The sequence below is a fragment of the Onychomys torridus genome, chromosome X (assembly GCF_903995425.1).
Source record: "Onychomys torridus chromosome X, mOncTor1.1, whole genome shotgun sequence".
NCBI lineage: Eukaryota > Metazoa > Chordata > Mammalia > Rodentia > Cricetidae > Onychomys > Onychomys torridus.
The window spans coordinates 85,664,433-85,678,159 of NC_050466.1; the positions used below are offsets into that span (position 1 = coordinate 85,664,433).

Genomic DNA, 13,727 nt, shown 5'->3' on the forward strand with positions numbered 1-13,727 from the left:
TCTAGATGTTTGTGTACTTAGTATCTATTTGGTTTTTGTTTGTTTTTGAGACAGGGTTTCTCTGTGTAGCTTTGTGCCTTTCCTGGAACTCACTCTGTAGCCGAGGCTGGCCTCGAACTCACAGAGATCCACCTGGCTCTGCTTCCCAAGTCCTGGGATTAAAGGCGTGCGCCACTGCTGCCTGGTTAGTATCTATTTGATACTCCATGAATTCATATAACATTTACCCTCTTCCATGTCAGTGGCCCAGATAAGTACTTCCAGAAGAGCTCTACCCGAATTGGAGGTACTTACTGGAAAGTTCGATATGAAGCCTTCCAAGATGAGACCTTCCAGGAAAGGGTACATCAAGAGGAAGAAACACATCTTGGAATACTGGGTGAGGAATCTTTAACTCTCAAAATTCATGAACTAGAGACAAAGTGAGTAGGACACAAGTGAAGACTGTGTAAGAGCCTCTCCCAAGCTGAGTCCCAAGAAATGAGTGTTTGTAATTGGTGGCCAGATCTGAGTGTGTTTGGCAATCAATATGTTTTAAGCATAGTCAGATAGAGATTTTCTGTAAGACTTCTGAGAGTCTTAGGTTATTTTTGTTTATGATAAATGTTCAAGATGGAAATGGAAATTATATACCATTTCTCAAACTTTGACTAATAAAATGTTTTGGTAATACCGTCTATTCCACTATGGTACCAATTCCATTCTGTGAATTGCCTCTGCTTAGATTTTCTTGAGGAACTATTTAAAGACAGTAAGACCATCCAGAATTTTGGTAGTGTAGAGCCAGAAAAATACTCCCACTATATATAGACATGTTCATTATTATTAGGGATAAAGAACTAGGCTTTCTATATGATCTTGGAGACTATACCTAAAAGGTCTTAATCACAGTATTGATATAATATAGGAAGGTTATATGTGGTTTAATCACTATGAAATAGATCAATTGGTAGAAAACTTTGGAACTAGTATAATACCCTAGGGATATTTGTGTGCAGTTGATTCTGGATTGAAAAGGAACAATACATTGGTTGAACAGGGAAGTGTAAGGAGAAAATATCCCTAGAAAAGATAGGTATTAGTATATGTGAAGGAGTTTTTGTTGGCCAGTGTTCTGTATGTATACCCAGTTGTTCAGTTATGAAGAGCATGTGGAAATTGAACTAGGAAACCAAGCTAGAAGGTCTAAACTTGGAGTAGAGTCAGTAGAAACAGTCACGCTATTGTCTTGGTACCCTTCATAGTGACCCAAGTCAGAATGAAAGTGATAATAAGTAGCAAAAGTTTTGCCTAGACTACCTATTTCCAGACCTGTGTTCTCTTTGCTTAGAATTTGATTAAGATTTTGGTAACCTCAGATCTTAGATGGAACTTACTAGGAAATATGACTGTGGCAGAGCAGAGAATAAATTCAGGACTAATGGAATTGGATCTGACTGTGGTGTAGAATAGTTTCTGGCTCTGTAATTGTTATTTGAATTTTTATAGGTCAGCGCTTCTTCCCTGAAGTTATTTCATCTGTAAAATGGAGGTAATAACCCCTCCTATTATACTTTAGATTAACACATGAGAATCATAAGAGATAATGGATTTAATAGTGCTTTTTATTATTATAAATAGCATGATGCTTAAAACAGATTATTTTAAAGGGAAGCATTCTCTATCTTGTGTATATTACATTACATTTTCTCTCCTTACCCCTTTTCCCCATTCTTCAACTTTTGTTTTCATTCGCATGGTCTCTGTTTTCCATTTTCCAGGACCAGTGATAAGAGCTGAAGTGGGTGACACCATCCAGGTGGTCTTCTACAACCGTGCTTCCAAGCCATTCAGCATGCAGCCCCATGGCGTCTTTTATGAGAAAGACTACGAGGGCACTGTGTACAATGATGGTGAGCTGGAAGGGTTTACAACAGTGTAGGCTTCAGGTGGCTGTAGGAGAAAAATAAATGAAGAGTTGGGAGAAAGAGCAAAGTTTGTCGTCATATGAATGAATGAATGATGGAACAGTGAAGCAGAGCCCAAGTCATTAATAATAAAAAACTTTTTTAAAAAGTATTTTTAGAAATGATCTCTGAAAATATAGATTTGTAAAAAGTATTTTTAGAAGGCACAGGTATAGCTTAATGATAGTGTTTATATTCTGCATGGGCAAAGTCTAGCGTTCTATTTTCAGGAACAAAATAAAAATACACTTAAGTATACTCTTATAAAATGTACACATCATGAATGTTTGAAAAATGTAAATATATAAAATTATAAAACAATAATCATTCATAGGCAAACTGTTATGTGCATTTTCACATGCCTTTTAATATTTTTCTGTAATTATAATATATATTTAAGAAACGAGATGATACGATTTGAACAGTTTTTCATTCTGCTAGTGTCTACATTGCACTGTGTCTGTCTACAATCATAATGTAACATTTTAGTGACCATGTAACACTCTGACTTGGATTTTCCATAGTTTGTTTACTTTAGCCTCTATTGCTTAGGCTTTTAACTTTTTATAACGTTTTTAGTAGTTTTAAATATCACTAGTATTTAAATAGTAACATATAAATGTGTATATCAGCTTAATTTTGGGGTGGATATATGACATAATAGAATCCTATATGTGAGATTACTCTGTAATTTCTTATTTTCTCTGATGATATTTTCATATGCTCATTCTAAGATAAACATGTAGAAAGCACTGAATATATAAATGTCAAAGATGTAAACAAATACAAAAGAACTTTCCATAAAGCATTCAGATATTGTTCTTTTATGAATCAATACTGTGCAACCTGCAAACTTCTCCCGGTCCATGGTAACTGATGGAAGTGGACATAGAGATCCTCAGCCAGGCCCCAGGTAGAGCTCCAGGTGTCCAACTGTCGAGAAAGAGGAGGGTCTGCAAGAGCGTGAATTGTTGAATCCAAGATTGCAAAAAGCACAGGGACAAATAGCCAAACGAATGGAAGCACATGAATTATGAACCAAAGACTGTGGAGCCCCCACCTGGATCAGGCCCTCTGGATAAGTGAGACCATTGAATATCTTGATCTGTTTGGGAGGCATCCAGTCTGTGGGACCAGGATCTGTCCTTAGTGCATGAGCTGGCTGTTTGAATCCTTGGGCTTAACACATGGACACTTTGCTCAGTCTGGAAGGAGGTGACAGGACCTGCCTGTACTGAATCTACCAGGTTTAAATGAATCCCCAGGGGTGCCTTGATCCTGGAGGACATGGGAATGGAGGGGAGGGGTGGGAGTGGGGGCGGGAGCGGGGAGGACAGGGGAACCCATGGCTGATGTGTAAAATTTAAAACACATAATAATAAAGAAAAAAATAAAAAAAAAAAACAGCTTGAAGAAACATTCCAAATTCAGATATGTAAACACACATGTAATACCAACACTTTAGAGGCTATTGGGATGTTTACAAGTTTGAAGTCATCCTGGTGCTATAAAATGAGACTCTCTCAAAAAAGCATAACAAGTTTGGTGTGATGGCTCATGTCTATGATCATAGCAGTTGGGAAATAGAAGAGGGTTGTCAGGAAGGGTGAAGCTATCATGGGCTACTACTCAGTCCTAGCCTAGCCTGTGCTGCCTAGTCAAATTCTGTCATAAGAAAATTTAAAAAATGAAACAGCAGAAACTTTGGGGATAACTTAAGAAGTTTTCACCTAGATTAGTCCTTGAATGATATTGGGAAATTTCTTAGCTGTGATAATACTGTTCTAATAGTACAGAAGAAAATCTTTAAGATTTACTTTTTCTCATTTTTATTAGTTCTCTGAGAGTTTCATACAATGCATTTTGATCATATGCATCTGTAGATGTAACCGTCTTGTTAAATAAGAAACACAGAGCCAATTGCAGAGTTAAAAGCCAAGAGGTCAGAGCAATAGCTGACAGCTGAAAACCTTACCCTTCACTGCTGCTTTGTCTTTCCTCTCTGCAAGAGGCCTACTTCCTCTTTTATATAGACTTTCTTTTGTGTCTTCTTATTGGTTGTAAACCCAGCCACATGACCTCCTTGTCACTGCCTGTCTGTACAGACCTCCAGGTTTTCTATGATTGGTATTGAGATTAAAGGCGAGTGTCACCATGCTGGCTGTATTCTTGAACACAGAGATCCTGCCTAGCTCTGCCTCCCAAGTGCTGGGATTAAATGCGTGCACCACCACCCAGCTTCTGCTATGGCTTGCTCTGACCCCAAGGCAACTTTATTAATATACAAATAAAATCACATTTCAGTACAAATAAAATATCACTATATGCATCCTATCCACCCATTACTTCCAGATCCATCCCCACTTCCCTACCAACCCAACTTAGTATTTTAAAACAACAACAACAACAACAACATCATCATCATCAACAACAACAACAACCCCACTCCAATTTGTGCTGCACATATACTCTTGGATGTGTGGCCTTCACTGGAATGTCTTCAATGCATTAAGGGCTATAGACTTTAACAAAATGGACTCTCCCTTCCCAAGCAGCCAATAGATACTTAGCTAGGTATAGGACTTTGTATTTAACTCCATTCTCCAGGATGGAATTTTGTCTGGCTTGACACTGTGCAGGTCTTACACATGCTCTCTCAGTTGCTGTGAGTTGGCTTGTGCAGCTACGCTGCTGTGTTCAGAAAACAGTTTACTTCTAGCCATCCTCTACATCTGCCTCTTAGGTTATTTCTGCTCCCTTTTTGCGATTATTTCTGAGCCTCAGATATAAATGTTCTGTTTAGGGCTGAGGAATATCCAGTCTCTTTTTCTCTATACCTTGGCCAGTTGCAAGTTACGGTGTTAATCACTATCTACTGCAAAAGGAAATTTCTCTGATGAGGGTTGAGAGATGCACTGATTTCTTCATAGAAATATACTTCAGTCATTAGGAGTGAGTTTCATATTATGTCAATTTAGTGGAATGATAGTACTCCCCTAGGGCCAATCACTTGTCTATACACACAATCTTTGCCCCAATAATAATTCTAGGTATGGCTTTCAACTTGTGGTGCAGGCATTAAATCCAATCACATAGTGGTTGGCTACTCCAATAACACTAATGTGCAAGTGGTATGTCTTGCAAGGCCAGCCGTTGTTGTAGCTCATAGGGTTCATAGCTAGGTAGGGTTGGTTCCTTTCCTCTTCCTCTGGCATTCTTATCACCACCTAACATTATAACAACTAACCAGTAGGTCTGAAGTTTCCAGGTGTATCAGCTTGATTTCTCCATGCTCTATGACTCAAGTGTATGGTAGCTTCAGCAACAGAGCTTTGCTATCCAGTTGTGGAGGGTAACCAAAAGCATTGGCAAAAGCCTTTAGTATGTAGGGGTCAATTGGAATTTACTTATCAGCAGCTCCAAAATAGCCCATTTCTGTCATTAGACCTATTTGTTGGCCTGTGGTATCTAGTAGGGACATGTTGCACTGCTATGGAGTAACTCCATTTAAATTCTTGGTTGATGGTGTACGAGTATATTTTAGGAAACCTTTATAGTACTAGGTTTCTCATGTGACTTTTTCAAAATGTCTCAAGTGTTACTTATATCTTTCTATTCTCTCCTCTGTGCTGCTGTGTCCTTTTCTTTCCCATTCAACTCTTCCTGTACAATTATTCCCCTTTAATATTACTGTATTCTATTTCCCCTCCAAAGAGTCAAAGCCAATATCCACAAATGGCAGAAAACATTGTTTGTCTCTCTGGGCCTGGGTTACCTCATTCAGAAGTATTCCTTATCACTCTATCCATTTACATGAACATTTCGCTTCTTTGTGTTTTTCTAAACAACTTTAATATTACATTGTGTGAATATAGCACTTTTTGTTACCCATTCATCAGTTGTTGGACATCTAGGATGTTGCCATTTTCTAGATATTATGGATAGAACAGCAATGAACATGGATGTGTAGGTATTTCTATGGTAGGATAGGAATTCTTTGGGGATATGCCCAAGTGTGGTATAACTGGATCATGTGGTAGATTTCTGTATTTTTGATTTTGAAGAATGTCTACACTGATTTCCATAGTGGCTGTACCAGTTTGCACTCCCACCAGCAATGAATAAGTGTTCCCCCTTCTCTACATCCTTACCAGCATGTGCTGCCATTTGTTTTATTGATCTTGACCATTCTGATTGGGACAAGAAGAAATCTCAAGTAGTTTTAATTTGCATTTCCCTGGTGACTAAGGATATTGAACCTTTTTAAGTGCCTTTCTCAGCTATTTGGGTTTCATTGTTTGAGAACTGCTTAGTTCTGTATACATTTTTAACTGGGCTATTTCCATTGATGATCAGATTTTTCTTTTTGTAGTATGATCTGCACAAACCTTCTATCAGATAAATACTTGGTAAAGATTGTTTCCCATTCTGTGGGCTGAAAGTTCGACATAATGATGGTGTTATTTGCTGTACAGAGGCTTTTCAGTTTCATGAGGTACTATTTATTAATTTTTGATCTTAGTGCCTGTGGCATCAGTGTCCTGTTCACAAAGTTCTTTCTTGTGCCAATGAATTCAAGGCTATTTGCCATGTTCTCTTCTGTCAGATTCAGGTTTTCTGTTCTTCTGTTGGGGTTCTTGATCCATTTGGAGTAAAGTTTTGTACAGGGTGTGAAATAATGATCTAGTTTCATTCTACATAGAGATATCTGGTTTGACTATCACCACTTGCTAAAGATGCTGTCTTTTCTCCAATGTTTATTGATGACCACTTTGTCAAAAATCAGATGGATGCCAGAGTGGGGCTTATCTGTAGCTCAATTCCATTCCATTAAACAATGTGTCTCTTTTATTGTCAGGATTGTGCTCTTTTGTTACTATAGATCTCTAACACAATTTGGAATCTCAGTTAGTGATAAGTCATCTAACTGTTCTTTAATTGTTTTGGATTGTGTTTGTGTGTTTGGATTATGTATCCTAGGCCATTTGTGTTTCTATATGAAATTTAAGATTGTTTTGCAATTTTGGTGAAGAATTGCATTGGAATTTTGATGGGAATTTCACTGAATCTGTAAATTGTTTTTGGTAAAATAACCATTTTTACAGTATTAATGCAGTCAGTCCATAAATACGTGAGGTCTTTCCATCTTCTGCTGTCTTATTTAATGTCCTATTTCTGGGTCTTAAAATTTGCATTGCACAAGTCTTTCAAATCCTTTGTGAGATTTAGTATGAGATATTTTACTTTTTTTTTGAGGCATTTGTGAAATAAATTATTTCCCTGATTTCTTTCTTGGTATGTTTTTCCTCTATATGAAGGCTACTGGTTTTTGTCTGCTAGTTTTCTAGTCTGCTACTTCGTTACATGTGTTCAGGTATAGGAGATTTCTTGTAGAGTATTTAAATATGCCAGGCCATATGTATCTGTAAATGTATGCATTTGTTAGATTTTTCCAACTTGATAGAATATAAATTTTTATAGTACATTCTCATGATTCTCTGAATTTCCTTAAGGTCTAATCTCTCTCTCTCTTCATTTGTATTTTTCTTAATTTGAACCCTCAGTTTCTTTTGGTAAGTTGGACTAAAGGTTTATTAATGTTTTCAAACAACCAGTTCTTTTCTTTGTTGATTCATTGTATTGAATTTTTCATTTCTGTTTTGTTATTTAATTAAGCCCTTATTTTGATAACTCTTCCCATCTAGTTTTTTGATCTTCTTTTCGTGGCCTTTAGTTGCATCATTAGTGCGTTTATTTGAAGTCCCATACTTTTTAGTGATAAACATTCCTCTTAGGACTCCCTTCATTGTGTTCCATAGCTTTTTGACATGTGGTCTTTTCATTTCCCTCCATTTTTAATAAGTTTTTTAAGTTTATTTTTAATTTTATGTGTAAGAGTGTTTTACCTATATGTATGCATGTACACCATGTGGATGCCTGGTACACATGGAAGCTGGAACTGGAGTAATGGGAACTAGGGCTATGGACACTTGGGAGTTGCCATGTGGGTTCTAGGAAACAAACCCAGGTCCTCTGAGGAGCAGCAAGTACACATAACCTCAGCCATCTCTTCAAACCTTCTAGGAATTTTTAAAATTTCCTTAATGAATTAACTTTGTCCTTGACCCAATTATTATTCAGTTGTGTGTTGTTTAGTTTCCATGAGTTTTTATACTTTCTGTTATTTCTCTGGCTGTTGAAATATAGTTCTATTTTATTGTAGTCAGCTAGAATGCAGGATATGATTTCAGTTTTCCAATATTTGCTGAGTCTTCCTTTGAGTATTAGTATGCGGTCTATTCTGGAAAACATTCCATAGGCTGCTGAGAAGAGTATGTATTCTTCGATGTTTGAGTGGAATGTTCTGTGGATTTCTGTTAGGTCCATTTGACTTTTTTCTTTTTTATCTAGTTCCAGCATATCTCTGTTTAGTTAATTCTGGATGACATATCAATTGGTGAGAGTCAGATATTGATGTCAACCACTGTCACTATGTTGTGGTGAACCCATGGTTTTAGTTTTAATAGTGATTCTTTTATGAAATCAAGTACCCATATGTTTGGTGTGTTTATGTTCATGATTGTAATTACCCATTGGTAGTGTTTTTCTTTAAGGATCCTGAAATATCCTCCATAAATCTCTGGCTATTTTTGTCAGATATTAGAGTAGCTACCCCTGCTTGTTGTTCAGTTTCATTTACTTGGAATGCTATTTTTAACCCCTTTACCTTAAGGAGTTACCTCTGTTTCATAGTGAGGTGTATTTCTTGAAGGCGACAAAAATATGAATCCTCTATTCTAATATAATCTGTTAGTCTATATCTTTTTATTATAGAATCAAGATAACTAATCTTCAGTTATTATTGAGTAATATGTCCTAGTTCTTGTCATTTTGTTGATTTGTTATTTTCTTAAAGCTCTTTTCATTACCTGTCCTGACATTGCTTCTTTGTTTCTTATGACCTCTTGGTTGTGTTTATTCTTCTCTTCAAGTTGAAATATTGCTTCCAGTGTCCTCTGAAGATCTTGCTTTCTGGTCATAAATTCCTTTAATCTAGTTTTACCATGGAAAATTTTGTTTCTTCCTTAATTTTAATAGTTTTTATGAGTGAAATAAATACTCTGTGTTGACAATTGTGACCTCTCAGGACTTGGAGTCACCTTTCTAGGCCTTTCTGGCTTTAAAGGCTTTTGTTAAATACTAATAGACCTGCCTTTAAATGTGACTTGAGTTATCTTTCTTGAATCTTTTAATACCATTTCCTCTATTTTTAATGCTTTAACTATAATATGTCTATTCTTGTCTGCTTGTTGCTCTTTAGGCCTTTTGTGCCTGGATGAGCATCTCTTTCTCTTGGTTGGGAAGTTTTCTTCTATGATTTTACTAAAGATATTTTCTATACCTTCACTGTGGTATTCTTCTCCTTCTTTGCCCATATTTGAAGGCTAGATTTTTTTCATGGTGTCCCAAAGCTCTTACATGTTTCATTCATATGTATTAATTTTTTCATTGACTTTCCTAAATGATCCAATTCCTCTACTTTGTCTGCTATCCCCGAATCTCTGTTTTTGGCATGATGCATTTTGTTGGTGAGGCTTTCCCCTAACACTTCTAATTGACTTTTTGAGATTTTTGTTTCCAGCATCTTTTCAGTTTGGGCGTTCTTTAAAACTTTAAACTCTATTTTCATGTTTTGGATTGACTTACTTATTTCAGGCACCTCTTTGATTTTGTTTGCCATTGTGATAATCATTCTTTTGAATTCTTTGTCTGAAAGTATCTTCATTTATTTTCAACAGGAGATATTGCTATGGGATTTATGTTTTAGAGATAGAATGTTATTTTGCTTTTTCCTGTCTTGTTATTATCTCTGCATTAGGATTTACACATCTGGGGTTACTTTGATGGTTGATTTTTTTCTTTAATTTTTTTGTTCAACTCACTTTTCTTTTAGCAGAGGTTTTTACAATGTTCTAGACAGGGTTAATTCATAGTAGCATTGCAATCTTGATTTCCTCTCTTTAACTGGTATTTGGGAATACAGCCTAATCTAGGTTTGGTTAAAGAGTCTTGAGCAAGTTTCCCTTGGCAGGGTAGATTGGTCCTGGGTTTAAAGGCTCCAAAGGGCAACTAGAGGGTCCTAGTCAGGCAGCTCACAGGGCTCTGGGACTCTGGTTCATATGTGATAACTGGAGTATCTCTTTTGGGTATTGAGCTGGGATCTGGTAAATGCCAGAGGAAGGGATACATACAGACTGAGGAGAGGTAGCTGGTCCTGGCAATCAGTCTTAAGACTTGATGATGTGAGTGGACAGAGGCAGGAAGGGAGAGCAGTGGTAGCTACTTGGGTTCATAGTATATGAGGTGGCTACAGGGGCACTGTTAGTAAGTTCACTTTTATTATTTTTAGTTATACATATATGTGTTTATGTATGTGCACATGAATTCAGATGCCCTTGGAGGCTAGAGGTGTCCAGTTCCCCTGGAGCTGGAGTGAGTTGTGAGCCACCTGAAGTGTGTGTTTGGAACTGAACTCAGGTTTACTGCAAGAGCAATACATGCTCTTAACTGCTGAGCCATCTGTCAAGTCCTATCATAGGAGATTCTTACTGATCTATTTTCAACAATGAGGTTATGGTGGTGTAAAGTTTATTTGTAAATGACTCAACAAAAGAAAACAAACAAGTAAAAACCTATGTGATGCATATAGATGTACAATATGCACAAATGGAGACTTATCCCCTTATGGTGGCTGAGGATAAAACAGGACTTCACACATGCTAAGCCAATGTTCTGCCACTGTGCTATACCTCTCAGTAGATGTAAATGCATTAAAGATGATAAAATTTTATAAATAGACATTGAGTCTAGATGATAGGATCATATTTGTGTAATTTTTAAAATTTATTTTTTGTTGCAAAAAATGAGTTTTATAGTGGTATGTTCATATGTATGCAATATGTTTTTATCATATTCACCTTATGACACTTTTTCTGCCACAACTCCTCTCTTTCTCTTATCAACTAGCTCCCTCTTCTTATTTCACATCCATTGTCCCACTCTTTAATGTTTTCTAGCTATAAAAATTTAAGGAATTAAAAATGATGAGTAAATAAGAAAAGATAAGTTCATAACACACCAAATTTTATCCTTTTGCTAAAAGCCATGCTACCAATGTTCTTTTGGATGTTCTTTATAGGATTTTAATGATTATTTCTTCATGATCTGTTTTTAAAAAGTAAAATTAGTTTGTCATAGGATATGCACATTGAACTCTTTATCACCTACTTCCATATTGTTCTCTGGACAGATTTATAGTCTGATTAACTTGTAGTTGCATCAACAGTACTCGAAGATCTATTTCTTTACAACCTCACCTTCACTAAGACAATTTTTTTACTATTTTGTCAAAATGATAGTCTAATAAGCAACATCAATGCAACTCACTGATGTTTTGATTTGCATTTATTTGATTGATTTATTTTAACATTATTTATACTATGTATTATACATCTTAATTTATTTCTATGCAGAAAGGATTTTAAGACTTTTGCATTTTGCCAGTATTATTTTCAAAATGAGTTATTTCTGTCTACATTTAAATTCTCTTTATAGGTAAGGGAAAGAACCATTTTTCACTGCACTGATTAAAATTGATAAAATATTTGCCAATTTGATAGATCCAAAATTATTTAGATACTTTCATTTATACTTCTTTGATTACTAATAACCTGGAAATTAAAATAAAATACAGTTCTGTTCATTGCTTGATCATGTTATTCACCCATTTAAACGATTGCAGTCTTAGGACAGGCTGCAGTTCAGTGGTAGAACTCTTGGCTCGCATGAAGAAGGCTGTACATCTGCTCTCAAGTACTGCAATATACATTATTGCATGTTACTGCCATCACTGTTGCCTTAATATGTCTTTATAGTTTATCATTTTTTAATACTCTTTGGAGCTGATGATCCTTACTCTAGTCAATGAGAATAATGGCTTCATGTTTCCCTGCAGGTACATCTCACCCTGGCTTGGTAGCCAAGCCCTTTGAGAAAGTCACATACAACTGGATGGTTCCACCCCATGCTGGGCCCACTGCTCAGGATCCTGCCTGTCTAACCTGGATGTACTTCTCTGCTGCAGATCCCATAAGAGATACAAATTCTGGCCTGGTGGGCCCTCTGCTGGTTTGCAAGGCTGGTGCCTTGGGTGCAGATGGCAAGCAGGTATTTCTGGGGAGTCTGGGTAGCAAGACTGGTTGGAGAGAAATAAAGCTGAGTTTCTGGATATGTGTCAAGAATGGGGCTGGATCCTGGATGTAAGGGATTAGAAAAAAAAACCCAAAAAACCAAGCAATTTTATCAGAAATTAGTAGTTGATGACTTCCTGTTCTTAAGTATATTATTGTTTTACATGCAAACACATATCATTCTTAGCTTTTGATTCTTACTTTTTTCATATCCCCAAATCATTATTCCCCCTCCCACCTCAGCGGCCCATAAAATTGTTCGTAATCCATAAACCTGCTTTAATACATGTTTGCCTTTTTTTTTTCATCTAGCTCACCATTTTTTGTGTGATTTTGGTCAAATTACTTAAAATCTCTTTAACTTACCTTCTTCATCTGTAAAGTAAGGGTTAACTTTGACTTCTTTGAAGAGTCATATGATTAATATGCATAAAGCACTTACTATAGTGTCTGGTATTTAGTAAACATTAGCTTTAAAAATAATAAATAATGTTAATGCGTTTCTATTTTTTCAAATTTTCTAATTTTCCTCCATAGACCTTCCCTACTTTCTTAGCTGCTTTCCCCTCAATCTTCTTCCCAGGTGACTTCAGGCTATCTTTGGTCACATTCTGTGCTGTTTCCCTTAACCCATATGCTTCTTCCCTGCTTCCTTTCATACATTATTCGCTTCTAGTCTTGTTCCTTTACTCTGATTTTATCTCCTCTACAATTGTAAGTTTTCCTGAGGAAAACCTGCCTAGCAACAGCTGCAGCTCTGAGCATGAAATATGGGTCTGGCTCTGGATCTGAGAAAGGAAATGAGAAAGAATCAGGAATCCTTGGGTCTACAACTGTGCAATATTCAACTGCTGAAACCATTGCCATTCCTCCTATTTTTTCCCCCCACTGGAACTACAGAAAGGAATGGATAAAGAATTTTTTCTCCTCTTCACTGTGTTTGATGAGAACAAGAGCTGGTACAGCAATGCCAATCAAGCAGCTGGTATGTTGGATTCCCGACTGCTCTCAGAGGATTTCGAGGCCTTCCAGGACTCCAATCGAATGCATGGTATGGGAATAGTTTTGTCTTCGACTGTAACTTTGGGGTCTCAAGGAAAATGTAACTCCAACCATACTCATAGCCGATTCCTAAAAATGTTCATCTCATTGATAATCTTTATACAAGGTCAAGCTAGGTTGAGGAAAACAACATAAACAACAGTTCTTCTGTTTTAAAATTTATTATTTTATCATTATTATTATTATTATTGTTATTACTATTATTATTATTATTATTACTATTCTTCTTCATACCTGTCTCTCTCTCTCTCTGTGTATGTATGTGTGTTTGTGTTTGTGTGTGTGTGTGTGTGTGTGTGTGTGTGTGTAGATGTACACAGAGGCTAGAAGAGGCTGTCTGATACCATTGAGCTGGAGGTAGTTGTAAGCCATTAGATGTGGGTGCTGGGAGCTGAACTCAGGTCCCCCGAAAAGCAACAAGAGCTCATAGCCACTGAGCCATGTCACCACCCTACAACAACAGCTGTTC

The 13,727-nt window shown here is 36.6% G+C and overlaps 1 protein-coding gene across 5 annotated transcripts in view; it reads left to right on the forward strand.

Annotated features, from left to right (window-relative positions):
• Heph (hephaestin) overlaps positions 1–13,727 on the forward strand; it is an 82,360-nt gene that overhangs the window by 23,637 nt on the left and 44,996 nt on the right. For all 5 annotated transcript variants that reach the window (XM_036174483.1, XM_036174486.1, XM_036174484.1 and 2 more), the window contains 4 exons: positions 243–379; positions 1,761–1,892; positions 11,962–12,173; positions 13,097–13,247. In XM_036174483.1, coding sequence (XP_036030376.1) covers positions 243–379; positions 1,761–1,892; positions 11,962–12,173; positions 13,097–13,247 — 632 coding nt within the window. The remainder of the gene's footprint in view (positions 1–242; positions 380–1,760; positions 1,893–11,961; positions 12,174–13,096; positions 13,248–13,727) is intronic.